Here is a 13,257-nt window from a genome sequence, read left to right as displayed (position 1 = left end):
AAATACCAGCTAAAACTATTTTTTAATAATGTAATTTTTTTTTTTTTAATGCAACTGCCATATTAAATACCAGCTAAAACTATTTTTTAATAATGTAATTTTTTTTTTTTTAATGCAACTGCCATATTAAATACCAGCTAAAACTATTTTTTAATAATGTAATTTTTTTTTTTTTAATGCAACTGCCATATTAAATACCAGCTAAAACTATTTTTTAATAATGTAATTTTTTTTTTTTTAATGCAACTGCCATATTAAATACCAGCTAAAACTATTTTTTAATAATGTAATTTTTTTTTTTTTAATGCAACTGCCATATTAAATACCAGCTAAAACTATTTTTTAATAATGTAATTTTTTTTTTTTTAATGCAACTGCCATATTAAATACCAGCTCGTATAGTCGTATGGTATGGCTGGCTGTCCGTCCGCATTTTCAAGCACCCGAAAAAAACTGACGGGAAGACAGCGACGGTCTGCGAACCTGTAAAGTAGTGGGCCCCACAGACCGCTTCGCGCCTCCCCGCCAAAATTTTGGATCTCAACCCCTACCCCTCTCCGCGCACCCCGTGTCCTCCCCAGCGCGCCCCCGCCGCGCGGGGATCTCTCTTATCACCCCTCCTCGGAACCTTTCCATTACAATTTACAACCCCTCCTCTCATCGGACAAATTGCACTACCAGTCCCTATACTTATACCATGTTTCATATCGGTCTCTGAAAAGTTTTTAAACTCATTATCTTAGGGGCAGAAAAAAGGAAATAAAACTTAAAAAAGTATTTGAGGACCAAAGTGAATCGTTGGAAAAGGTTGGGGACTGGATTTGCAATTTAGTCGTACTCCGGTCCTTTATACTAGCGTGCTAGTGTTGTTCGAACGATGAACTAGATCGTAGTTGCAAAAAGCTTACCGCGTGGCCATTAATGGCGGGGTTTGGGAGGAGCTCGCGAGGGGGGAAGCGCTCGTTCCCTTCGTCCTCTTCTTCTTCTTCGTCGTCGTCGTCGTACTACGTCGCCACCGTCGTCTTCGTCGCGCTGTGTATCGCGGGGGTGTGGATGCTCACCTCGTCCTCGATTACTCCCTCCCAAGCCCTAACTCGCCACTCTCGCTCGTCCTTCTCCTCCTCTTCGACTCCGTCTCGGGGTCTGAGGAAGGAGACGACCCCAGCGATGGAGGAGGAGGAGGAGGAGGACGATGACAAGGAAGGGGCGAAATCGGAGAAGCTTGAGACCGCGGCGGCGAGCGGCGACGAGGGCGAGAAGGATCGGAAAGCGGGGGAGAAATCGGGCGCCGCCTCCGCCATTGCCGCGGCCTCCGGAGGTGGGGAGGAAGGGGGCAAGGGTTCGGAAGGGGGCGAGGGTTCGACGGAGGCGGGGGAGGCGGGAAGCAATGGGGAGAGGAATCAAGAGGAGCGGAGAGAGGAGGCGGGTGAGAGCGAGAAGGAGCGGGAAAGCAAGGTGGAGGAGGGGAATTTGGATGGGGGAGTGGAGGAGGAGAGCCAGCGGCGGCGGGAGGAGGAGGAGGAGGAGCAGCGGCGGCACGAGGAGATGCAGCGGGAGCACGACGAGCAGCTCCCGACGAACGCCGGCGAGGAAGCGCACCAAGAATTGCAGCAGGAGGAGACGCAGGAGAATTCGGCGGGGTCGGAAGAGAAGATCGAGCAGGTGGTCAATTCGGACCGACGAGAGATCGAGGAGGAGTCGGAGAAGTCGAATGCGGAGGGAGATGATAATGAGGGCCAGGTTCAATCTGAAGAGATGACAGAGGAGGTAGGCGGCAAGAACCGTAACGGCGGTGACGAGGAAGGCCAGCAGCAGAGTGAGGCGGAGAGGCTCCCTGATTCGAATGGAGGCGATTTGGAGGTGCGGAACGAGCGCGAAAGGGATGGCGAGAATAGGCCGTGGGCGACTCAGGCTGACCAGTCGGAGAACGAGAAGGAGCGGAGGAAAGAGGAGGAGCTGCAATCGGACGGCGGAGACGGTTCAGTGGAGAATGCGGGGGGTTCGTTTGATCTCGAGTGGAAGATGTGTAATGTCTCTGCTGGTGCTGATTATATCCCTTGCCTCGATAACAAGAAGGCCCTTAAGAAGATCCACAGCTACAGGCACTACGAGCACCGCGAGCGGCACTGCCCTGAGGAGAGCCCGACATGCCTCGTGCCGCTTCCAAAGGGTTATCGGAGGTCTATTGAGTGGCCACAGAGCAGAGACAGGGTGAACTATACCAAATTTTTGAAATTGAATTGGTTTTATGCACATTAGTTAGTTATGAACATAGCATCGTATTGATTTATGCCTTTTAACATACTTCTTTAGATTTGGTACAATAATGTACCTTATACAAAGCTCGCGGAGGTGAAGGGGCACCAAAATTGGGTAAAAGTTACAGGAGAGTACCTTTCTTTCCCAGGAGGGGGGACGCAATTCATTCATGGGGCTCTGCATTACATTGATTTTCTTCAGCAGGTGTGGATCCTTTTATAACCAATCTGCTTTTCTTTGAGGTTCCGTAATCTTTGTTCTAATAAGTAGGACAGCTGGATTTCTCACAACTCTAGAACTTAATTTCTTCATTTAAGGTACTTTATTCTGATCTGTTTTATTGTTCTAATAATGTAGTTCCTTCTTTCGAGTTATTTAGGTTACAGAAAAGAATTCATGTAAAGGTTAATCAAGAAAGTTGTGGAAGTTGACGAAGCTTGTCCTTTACATTTAAAATGAGAATTCAAGAGCTAAAAAAAGAAGCTTCCGAAATGACATTAACAACTACTTGTGGTGCTGTGAGTTTAACAGCAAAGCGGGCTTCTAAAATTTCCAATCATATTTGAGAAAACTCCTAGAAAGTTTACAGCCAACTGCTTCCCTGATGTTAATTCTAAATGGAATCCTAGGACAAGTGGAATCTGGAAAAAGAGGGATTGTTTGAAAGAAACAAAGCTATTTGGGTGGTTGTAACCCCAAAAAATATCGTACTGATGGAGACATGATCTAGAGGAGAAAGATACAAATGTCTGAAAGTTGGTGCGGAGCACATCAAAACACTGTTGGCTTATCATCAATCAATTCGTAGCTTGAAACATTAACCTCTATGAAACATTCTTTATGTTCCTTCCAATTTTAAGAGCAGACAATCATACTCCAAAGTTGTTTTCTTTTTTCTTTTGTCATACTATTTTATCTTAATTGCAAAAGATCGGCAAGCTTGATTTTTTTTTTCTTGGGTATCGGCAACTACACTTTAGTTTACTTGAAACATCTTTGGCTTATTTTGTAGTCTGTTCATGGTCTTGCCTGGGGAAAGCACACTAGGGTGATACTAGATGTAGGCTGTGGGGTTGCCAGCTTTGGCGGTTATCTCTTCGAGAGAGATGTTCTTGCAATGTCCTTCGCTCCAAAAGATGAACATGAAGCTCAAGTTCAATTTGCATTAGAGCGGGGAATCCCAGCAATATCTGCCGTGATGGGTTCTCAACGCCTTCCATTTCCCAGCAAGGTTTTCGATCTGGTGCATTGTGCACGCTGCCGTGTCCCGTGGCATTCAGATGGTAGTTATCTGGTTATATTTCACTAGGAGTCCTTTAATTTTAATATATTTTCAGTTGGTCCTCAACATTGAAAGTGCCGCAATTGGTTGCCTAACCTTAGTAGTCTGTTGCAACCATTTCCTTTCGGTTAAATTTCTGTGTTAAACGAGACAGATAATCCACATAATCACCTTGTAATTATCAGTACCTGTCATGTAAGAAAAACCTACCCTAACACAAAAGATGAGAAATCTGAAAATTACATGCTTGGCAGTTAGTTGCAATTAAGTAGGCATCTTCTTTTCTTTTAACAGAGAAAGATTGGTTGTAAAGGAGTGGAAAGATTAGGGAGACAAATGTAATAATTTAAAGGTAGAGGGCCAAATGAAACTATGTTAAAAGATTAGGGACCCCTAATGGTCTTAAAACTTGCATTCTAGATAATCAATTTTCAGTTTCGATGATGGTGCCTTTTGTATGCTTCGACAATTAATATGAGAATGCAACTCTGTTGTAGGTGGCACTCTTCTTTTGGAAATAAACCGTGTTTTACGCCCAGGAGGGTTTTTCATTTGGTCAGAAACGCCTGTGTATCAGAAACTTGAGGAAGATGTTCAAATCTGGAAGGGTAGGGTCTATTAGTCAAATCTCCTAATGTGAATCTGATTTGATATGACTGAGGTTATAGCATCTTATTTCCTATTTTCCAGTCATGATGTCTATTACCAGCTCCATGTGTTGGAATCTTGTCACCATTAGAAAGGACAGATTGAATGGTATTGCTGATGCCTTCTACCGTAAACCTACTACTAATGACTGCTACAAGACCAGAAAGCATCAGAACCCTCCGATGTGTGATGAAGATGATGATCCAAATGCAGCTTGGTGAGTTCCAACAATTACCAGTACAGGGTCATACTATCACATTTCATTTCAACAAGTAATTTTGTCAAAATGGCAACCATTGCTACTTAGCTTTCGTTTTTGTTTCTGGAGTAGTTTCATCAGTAAATGAACTTGTTATCATATATTTGCATTAAAATGTTGTTTCCTGTATAGTACGTGGCCTTTTTAACGCATGGCGTATGTATGAATTGCTAACTCTTTTTATTTGGTCAGATAAAACCGTTTGGACAAAAAGTGAGTGTATACTTAATGATCATCCTTACACTAGACCTCATCTTATTGTTACTTGTTTTTACCGAAGATGGTAGATTGTGGAGCTGAAATTAATGTGAACTAATTCGCAATAAGTTACAAGATAACATCAATATTTTACAGTTTCACTCCACCTCTGAAGCATAAAATATTTTTATAGCTTACGAACGAAGTAGATATAGGACATCTCTATGATCACTGTTCACGATACGTAAGTCTCGCTCTAACTTCTTTCTTTATTTTTCTTTCTATTGGCAGGTACATCCCTTTGAAGACTTGCTTGCACCGAGTGCCAGTTGATGCACCTGAGCGGGGCTCAAGGTGGCCCGAGGAATGGCCAAGAAGGCTGCGAGTCCCACCCTTCTGGCTAAACAGCTCTCAGATTGGAATCTATGGAAAACCTGCTCCTGATGATTTCACGGCAGATCATGAACACTGGAAACAAGTAGTAACTAAGTCCTACCTCAGTGGCTTTGGCATTAACTGGTCAAAAGTGAGAAATGTTATGGACATGAGAGCTATCTATGGCGGGTAAAATACTGCTTCTATGCTTTAGACTCATAAAAACACTTCTTTTCTTCGGAATCTAACTAGGGGTCCCTCGAAGCCATTTTGTTAGGTTTCTATTTAAACCACTAACTGTTGCATTTTATGCAAGCTTAACCTCTTCAATCGTAGCAGTTTGATGATGAATGCGTGGAAATCTGTCCAATTTAATTGAGGAATTTGATGGAATGGAGAGGTTTGGATTGCAATGAAATGCACAGGTCCCAAACCTAATTGTAACAATTGAAACATTGAGGATCAGACTAAAACTATGCTAGAAGGTCAAGGATCCCTCGTGCTATTTACTGCTTTCATATGTTAATTCACAAGAACTATTTCAGGTTTGCTGCTGCACTTAAGGATCTTAAAGTTTGGGTCATGAATGTGGTGAACATCGATGCTCCAGATACACTACCAATCATCTATGAGAGGGGCCTCTTTGGTATTTATCATGACTGGTGCGAATCTTTTAGCACCTATCCTAGGACTTATGACCTCTTGCATGCTGATCACCTGTTCTCAAACATAAAAAAGAGGTGAGTGGGTAAATTCTCTTTTCAAATTTCTTTTTCAACCTTTGATTATTGTTCGTGTAATTAAGAAGAGTTCTTCGGTTGTCCAATTTTAGATGTGCGATTGTGCCTATTGTGGTGGAGGTCGATAGGATTGTGAGGCCGGGTGGCAAAATTATTATCCGCGATGAGTCCGCTACTGTGAGCGAGGTGGCGGATATCTTGAAGTCGCTTCACTGGGAAGTACAATTGACCTTCTCCAAAGATCAAGAAGGTATAATTTGTGCGGAGAAGGGGGATTGGCGGCCTGAGCAGTTTGCAGAGAGGTCGTGATCAAAGGTTACATGTTTATGATTTTTTTATTTAACCAGTCTTTTGCAGCATTTATTGCTAGTTTTCACAAATAATTGATTTTTTTTTAATTCTTGAATTTATTTCTTGAAAACTTGTAGACCATAGTTTCTATACTTAGAAATCAATTGTTTGCACTCAAATATTAATCCTAATTTAATGTCGATTCTTTAGCATGACAGAATCTTCTAAATCTAATCTTCACGCAGCTTCCTCCATTCGTTATTATTTTGTTAAATACTTGTGAAAGTAATGAGTAATGAATTTTGTTTGTTGCATATTAATATATTGGTTTTTTGGGCAGAAATTCCATCCGAACTTCAATTTTTCTCTATGCATATTTTATTCAACATTATGCGAGTAATTGAAATGATGTTCGTTGTTAGGTAAAGGTCAGTAGGGCTCTAATGAAAATAGATTAACAAGAAGGAAATTACAAGTAACAAAAAAGGACAACAGAAGAACAAACAAAAACACAATGTTTCAAAACATCTGTAGTATGCAAGGGCTCACTTAGGTCGGGCATTGGAAGAGAAAATTTATTTATTTTTTCTGTTTTCCTTTTTTTTTTTTTCGTTCGAAGTTGCCGAGTGAATATCAGTAGGCAAAATCCTTATGTTTCAATGCTAGTATTCTCCCTCAGATCTCAGATTCTCAATGCACTTTTATTTGGTCTCAACAGTTCAATCTTAGCTTTCCAAAATGAGTGGTATTGGAATGTGGTATGAATTATGAGATAACAACTACCAAATTGAGAATATGACCGACCTCATTTTCTGGTGTCATGGCATCATCTTTGCTGTTATAGTCCTATTTGGTTGTATGAATTTCTTATTTGATGCATCTCCATAATTTAATTAGAAGCATGTGCATTTGGTAAATGAGGAATGTGATTAAATGTCACGAATTGGATACTACTATATTTAGCCTTAAAGTCATTTTTTCGGATAAGATTAATCACCTTATAGGTGAAATATGCTGTCCTATCAAAGTATGAATATCAAGTCCTTTTAAAGAGTAAAGATCGAACTTTATTCTTACAATCATACTAGACTGTTTTTATTTTGAATAACTTATCAACTTATGCCGACTTTCAAATTCTAATCCTTATATTATGAGGATTTGAGCTCCCGTGCTTTTAAAAGCATATGAGTATTTGTACTCGTGACTTTTTAACTGGCGGAGTTTCATGTAACACTATTAACAATGTATCTCATTAAGTTTTCTTTACTAATGCTCACGAATCTTGAGTTGATCCGACGGCTAAAAATTGCAAACATGTTGAGCTTATGTGCCTTTTAAAAGCACAGAAGCTCAACTCTATTATGAGTTGTCATAATTGTAAGAATGTCGTGAAATTGTCCCCAAATAACATAACAACTCAATAGACTCTCTCTCTCTCTCAAGTGTGAGTGTGGTGGATCCCCTTGGGTATTTTGTTCAATACAGATTTTAATGCTGACACTTTGGACCTAAGATGTAGGAATAAATTAAGGGTGATGGGGATGATAAGTGCACAAGGGATGGAAAAGGCTTGCTTTTGTCTTTTCTTCTGGCTTTTCTTGCAATGTTTGGTCCTGTGTACAGCAAAGCAATGGACCCCAATTGAACAGTGGAGTACTTATGGAGATCATTGATACCTATAATTATCAAAGTGCCTGAGGAGTTGGCCCGAGAGTTTCTAAAACTTTTGTCTCAGTTCCTCCAATGATGACAAGAAAAAAGATTTGTGTTATTAGGCATGCTCTGAGGTACATAGCTGAAATATTCTTTGTCATCCTTTAAGCGATAGCATAAATCTAACAGTAAGTAACTCAGAAATAGTCTTAATATTTATGCTCGCGTGCACGGTGAAAGACAGATGAATTGTACCGTGTGCACCAGTAGAAGAAGTAATGAAAGATGATAACCGATGAAAGATTATGTTATCAAATGATGGATGGAAAGATTAAACTCTGATCTCTCGAAATTAAGGGTTTAGGACCGATTCTTATGCCATATTACTTAAAAGATCTATTTGATAGGAAACAACTCATAAATAGCCTTTGCAGTAATAATTTATTTTATTTTATTCCATTAAACTTGTGGTAAACTCTCTCAGAGCACAACAAATTTAAGTTGCGAATGAGTTAGTAAAGAGTTTTGCTAAAATGATTCAAAGTTTTGATGGTTAACATCCTATCTCCTCTCTGTCCTATATTCCTATTCTGCAAATGTTTTATATTCTAGTTAGTTTAATAATAAGAAGCTCTTCTGATCATTCAAATCTCTCATAACATCTTTACCAATTCAAAATTCCTTTTGAATCTTTCTCCTATCTCTACTTTGCCACCAATAATTATCCCATGCTAATGATGAACCAGATTTATCCAGCAGAGTAACTAAAAGCCATAAAGAAAAGGGAAAACTTCAAATACCCTCTATGTAGTTTCGCACACTTTCTCACTTTAGTACCCTATGGTTTAAAGTGTATCAAGTTAGTATTCAGTGGTTTCGCACTTTTTCACTTTAGTACCCTGTGGTTTCGCACTTTTTCACTTTAGTACCCTGTGGTTTAATATTTTGTTAAATTATATATAAAAAACTTTAGATACCCCACCTAGTTTTATCGTATATACATTTTAGTAGCTTTTAGTTTTAACTTTGTCACTGATTTAACAAAAAAAAATCTCAAGATGGATAATAAAAAGAAAAAAAAAAAACCACAGGACACTAACTTGATACAAAAATGAAACCACAGAGTACTAACTTAATACATTTTAAACCGCAGAGTACTAAAGTGAGAAAGTGCGAAACCACAGGGTACTAACTTAATACACTTTAAACTACATGGTACTAAAATGAGGAAGTTCGAAACCACGGGAGGTATTTGAAGTTTTCCCTAAAGAAAATAATATAAAATAATAAGTACCAACCCACATCTTTCATTTGGGCTCCACTGCTCCGTTGTACACAAACTAGACCAAATTTGTGTAAACAAAAACACAAAAGAGAGCCCTTTATTCCATTACCCCATGCCTCCACATGATGTGTGTCTCAAAGAAAACATCCAAGAGGACCCAGCACCCTCGGACCATCTATTTTATTCCTCATCATCTAACCATCTCAATCATGTTCATTTTTTAAATCTGTTAGATGTACCTTGAAATTTTGTTATTGAGTTCGATTTTGTGCGCTTGATTCACCGTTAGTTTCACAGTACAACAAATATTTACAAAAAAATTATGAAGAAAAAATGAATATTTGTGGAGCCCTCAGAGGCGATGCAATGAATTAAAATTTGTTTAAGCACCTTCTTTCATATTTTTTGCTCTAGAGGCAAGGAGAGCGACTTTAGTCTTAGATCTTTTCTGAGGTTAAGAATGGTAAAGGTTGCCCAAGTCATTCAGTCCTAATCTGAAAGCTAAGTCTGGAAAGGGATGAAGGCATTTCGGTAACACTCACCCAAAAATCAGCCACTTATTCTTTCTTTGCTGATGATACATCGAATTAAAATCTCCAAAATTATTGTACTTCTTTTTTCATAGTGAATTTCTCTTTTTTTTTTACCCATGATTTTTTCCTAACAAAAATTTTTTTCATGTAGATCCTTGTGTTTAATTTTATCTTACTATTTCTTTGATTTGTCTCCTTTGCAATCGCTTTTTGTCGGTTCTGTTTGTGCGCTCGTTGCAATAAAATCAAGAAAAAGTTGCTCTTCGACTTTCAAAAAAATTGAAATGATTACTCAATGGATGTTGGCCAGCTATAGCGCATGCCTTCAGTTCAAAAGTTCAAAACGTGGAGGAGCATCGATTCTCACAAACACACGCATTATTATCACCATTCCGTATAAAACACTTCCTAACAACGCATTTTTACCAATTAAATTTGCTCCCCTTACCTCATACAAGAAAGAATATCCTCTCACCCAACTCTACTTCTATAGAAACTACTAAACGTTTAACACTCGCAGCAACTTTCATGGGGAACAATTTCATTCCCTGCATCTTCTCCATCCAATTCAACCTCCTCTCCCTCTTCTGCTTCTGCTTTTCGCTGCAATGTAGTGCGTCGTGCCACCCCGCGGACCGCGCGGCACTTCTCGCATTCAAAGCCGCCATAACCGCCGACCCCCGGGGCCTCCTCCGCACCTGGGACCCGTCCGCAGCTGATGCCGCTGCCGAATGCTGCGCTGGATGGTACGGTGTCTCCTGCGACCCAGCAGGCGCTGGCGGCCGTGTCTCCAACCTCACCCTATCAGGCGTCGCGCTCGACTACGGCGTCGCGACCCTTGCCGGCACCCTCCCCCCGGCCCTCGGCAACCTCACCGGCCTCCGAATTCTCGGCCTCACCAACCTCATCAAACTCACCGGACCGCTCCCGCCGTCCCTCGGCCGCCTCTCCTTATTGACTGATCTCTACCTCTTCGGCAACGGCCTCACCGGCCCGATCCCCTCGTCCTTCTCCGGCCTCCGCCGCCTTGAATTCCTCCTCCTGAACGACAACCGCCTCTCCGGCGCGATTCCACCTTCCATTTTTGCCTCGCCCGCCTTCACGTTCCTCACCCTCTACGAAAATCAATTCACCGGTGCGATCCCGCGGTCCATCGGAAAACTCTCGGCCCTCGAAAGACTCGACCTCCGGAGCAACGACCTCTCCGGCGAAATTCCGATGGAGATCGGAAATCTCCGGAACCTCACCTACCTCGACCTCTCAAAGAACCGAATCTCCGGCAGCATACCGAAGTCCATCGGCAACCTCATCAAACTCGCCATTCTCGATCTCTCCGAGAACCGCCTCGCCGGCGCCATCCCACATTCCTTCACCAAGATGGTGTCCCTCCAATTCTGCCGGCTCTCGAGCAACCGCCTCTCCGGAATCCTCCCGCCGTCAATTGGCGATCTCCGGAGCATGCAGCGGTGGTTTCTATCAGGCAATGAGCTCACCGGAAAGATACCGGAGTCGATTCGGAGCCTCTCCTCGCTCAACACCCTCTTCTTCAGCAACAACAGGTTCACCGGAAAAATCCCCGCCGGCATCAGCAATTTAGCTCGGTTACAAATTCTGGACCTCTCGAGGAACAACCTCACCGGCCCGATCCCCGATGAGATCGCCGGCCTCCCGAGTCTCCAATTGCTCGACCTCTCCTTCAATCCAATCAATCAACCCACTTTGCCGAGCTGGCTCGGCAAAATGCCGGGCCTGTTCAAGCTACACCTCGCTGGGATCGGCGTTTCCTGCCCGATGCCCGAATGGCTCGCCGCGATGCCCTCACTCGGCGTCCTCGACCTCTCGAGCAACAAATTGTCCGGCGAGTTACCGCCGTGGGTCGGAAACATGACAGGGCTCGCCACCCTCAACCTCTCGCACAACGAGCTCCGGTCCGCAATCCCCGAGAGCTTCAAGAACCTCGCAAGGCTCATGGAGCTCGACCTGTCGGACAACAAGCTCTACGGCCCGATCCGGCCAGTGCTCGTGAAGGCCACGAGTGACGCATTGGGGCACTACACGACGCTGGATTTATCGAGGAACAGGTTTACGGGAGGGGTGGACAAGGACGTCGGGGAATTGGCGGCGATGGGGTCGGCGGAGAGGTTCGCGGTGTCAGGAAACCCGGAACTGGGGGGGCGGATACCAGGGACGATGGCGAAGATGGCGTCGTTGACGGAGTTGAGGATGGCAGGGGACGGGCTCGAAGGGGGGATACCGGAGGGGCTGCTCGACATGCCAAGGCTGCAGGTGTTCGATGTGTCGGACAACCGGCTGACAGGACCGATACCACCGCACAAGGCGCGGCTGCCAGCCGGGGGGTTTAGAGGGAATGCCGGGCTCTGCGGCGACCCGCTGCCACCGTGCAAGGAGGGGTGAAGAGGACGACGGTGGTGGTGGTGGTTTTTGGCGGGCGTGAGTTTGAGATTTAAATTCTGACAGACTGACAGAGGTTGGGAAGTCTGGAATCTCGTAAAAAATATACCCCAATCAGCAAGGACTTTGGAACAAAATTCTATAGTTGTTTGATTGATAAAAGTAATATAGTATTAAAAATATAGAAAATATTTTAGATTCTCTGAAATATTATCCTGGTAAGTTATTAACATGTTAATAAACTTTTAAAAATATATACATTAATAAATAGAACATTTTTTTTAACATTAATACAGATATAATTTTAATATTTTTAAAATTTCCAAAGAATCTACAGCAGTACTCTGCAAGTGGAGATTTTCCAAGTCATCAGGAAAAGTTTAAATTTTCTCTTTAGGCATCTGTTTATAAGGGCAACAAATTCGATTCTACTATTCCACTTAGACGAGGACGTAATTTAGAGTTATCAAACCATCAGCCCGATTTCATTTGATAGAAAGTTTTGAATTAAGCCTAGACTTTCTTGAGCAAAAGATATGATATAAAATCTAAGAAAAAACTTCAAATGCCACCCGAGTGATTTCACACTTTTTCACTTTAGTACCTTGTGATTTTAAAGTGTATCAATTTAGTGCCATATGGTTTCATTTTTATCTTTCTATTATCGATTCCACTAATTTTTTTCGTTACATCAGTGACAAAGTTAAAACTAAAAGGTACTAAAACAAATATTCGATAAATCTAGATAGGATATCTGAAGTTTTTTGTATATAATTTAACGAAATATTAACGAAAAAGCTGACGAAAAAATAAAAATAAAACCAAAGAACACTAACTTGATACACTTTAAACTATAAGGTACTAAAGTGAGAAAGTGTAAAATCATAGTAGTGATATTTAAGTTTACCCTATATCTAATGAGAGCAATGCTCGGACACTTCATTGTAATCTTAGTCACTTATTTCTTATCAATGAAGGAATAAAATTTATAACTCAAAAAGGATGACCTGCTATTCTCAAGCAGTAATGGTCACCCAATATGTGAAAGTAGGAGGGAAAGACATTATGCCTTGAATCATAGGGAAAATGAACTTTTAATTGGAGTATTAATTTTGAAGGCCGTTTTTAATAAAAAATCTGTGATGACATTGGATGATAAGTTTTTGCGATTTATTTAAATCTATATAATATTAGAGTATTACATACATTGGTGAGCTTTTCGTCGTCTAAATTTTAAGAATTTTCTATTTTCCATCTACATTTTTTTATTTTTAGCAATTAATCATATATATATATATATATATATATATATATATATATAT

The 13,257-nt window shown here is 41.4% G+C and overlaps 2 protein-coding genes across 2 annotated transcripts; both read left to right on the top strand.

Moving 5' to 3' along the window:
- Positions 584–6,286, top strand: LOC109726979 (probable methyltransferase PMT26). The gene is made up of 8 exons (XM_020256810.1): positions 584–2,211; positions 2,314–2,463; positions 3,272–3,542; positions 4,039–4,149; positions 4,232–4,406; positions 4,938–5,210; positions 5,567–5,761; positions 5,854–6,286. The coding sequence occupies exons 1-8, from the start codon at positions 922–924 to the stop codon at positions 6,068–6,070; spliced, it is 2,682 nt and encodes an 893-aa protein (XP_020112399.1). The 5' UTR covers positions 584–921; the 3' UTR covers positions 6,071–6,286.
- Positions 10,052–12,076, top strand: LOC109727103 (probable LRR receptor-like serine/threonine-protein kinase At1g34110). Its single transcript, XM_020257002.1, has one exon. The coding sequence runs from the start codon at positions 10,052–10,054 to the stop codon at positions 11,936–11,938; it is 1,887 nt and encodes a 628-aa protein (XP_020112591.1). The 3' UTR covers positions 11,939–12,076.

The sequence above is a fragment of the Ananas comosus genome, linkage group 22 (assembly GCF_001540865.1).
Source record: "Ananas comosus cultivar F153 linkage group 22, ASM154086v1, whole genome shotgun sequence".
Lineage (NCBI taxonomy): Eukaryota > Viridiplantae > Streptophyta > Magnoliopsida > Poales > Bromeliaceae > Ananas > Ananas comosus.
This window is presented reverse-complemented; position numbering and strand designations above follow the sequence as displayed.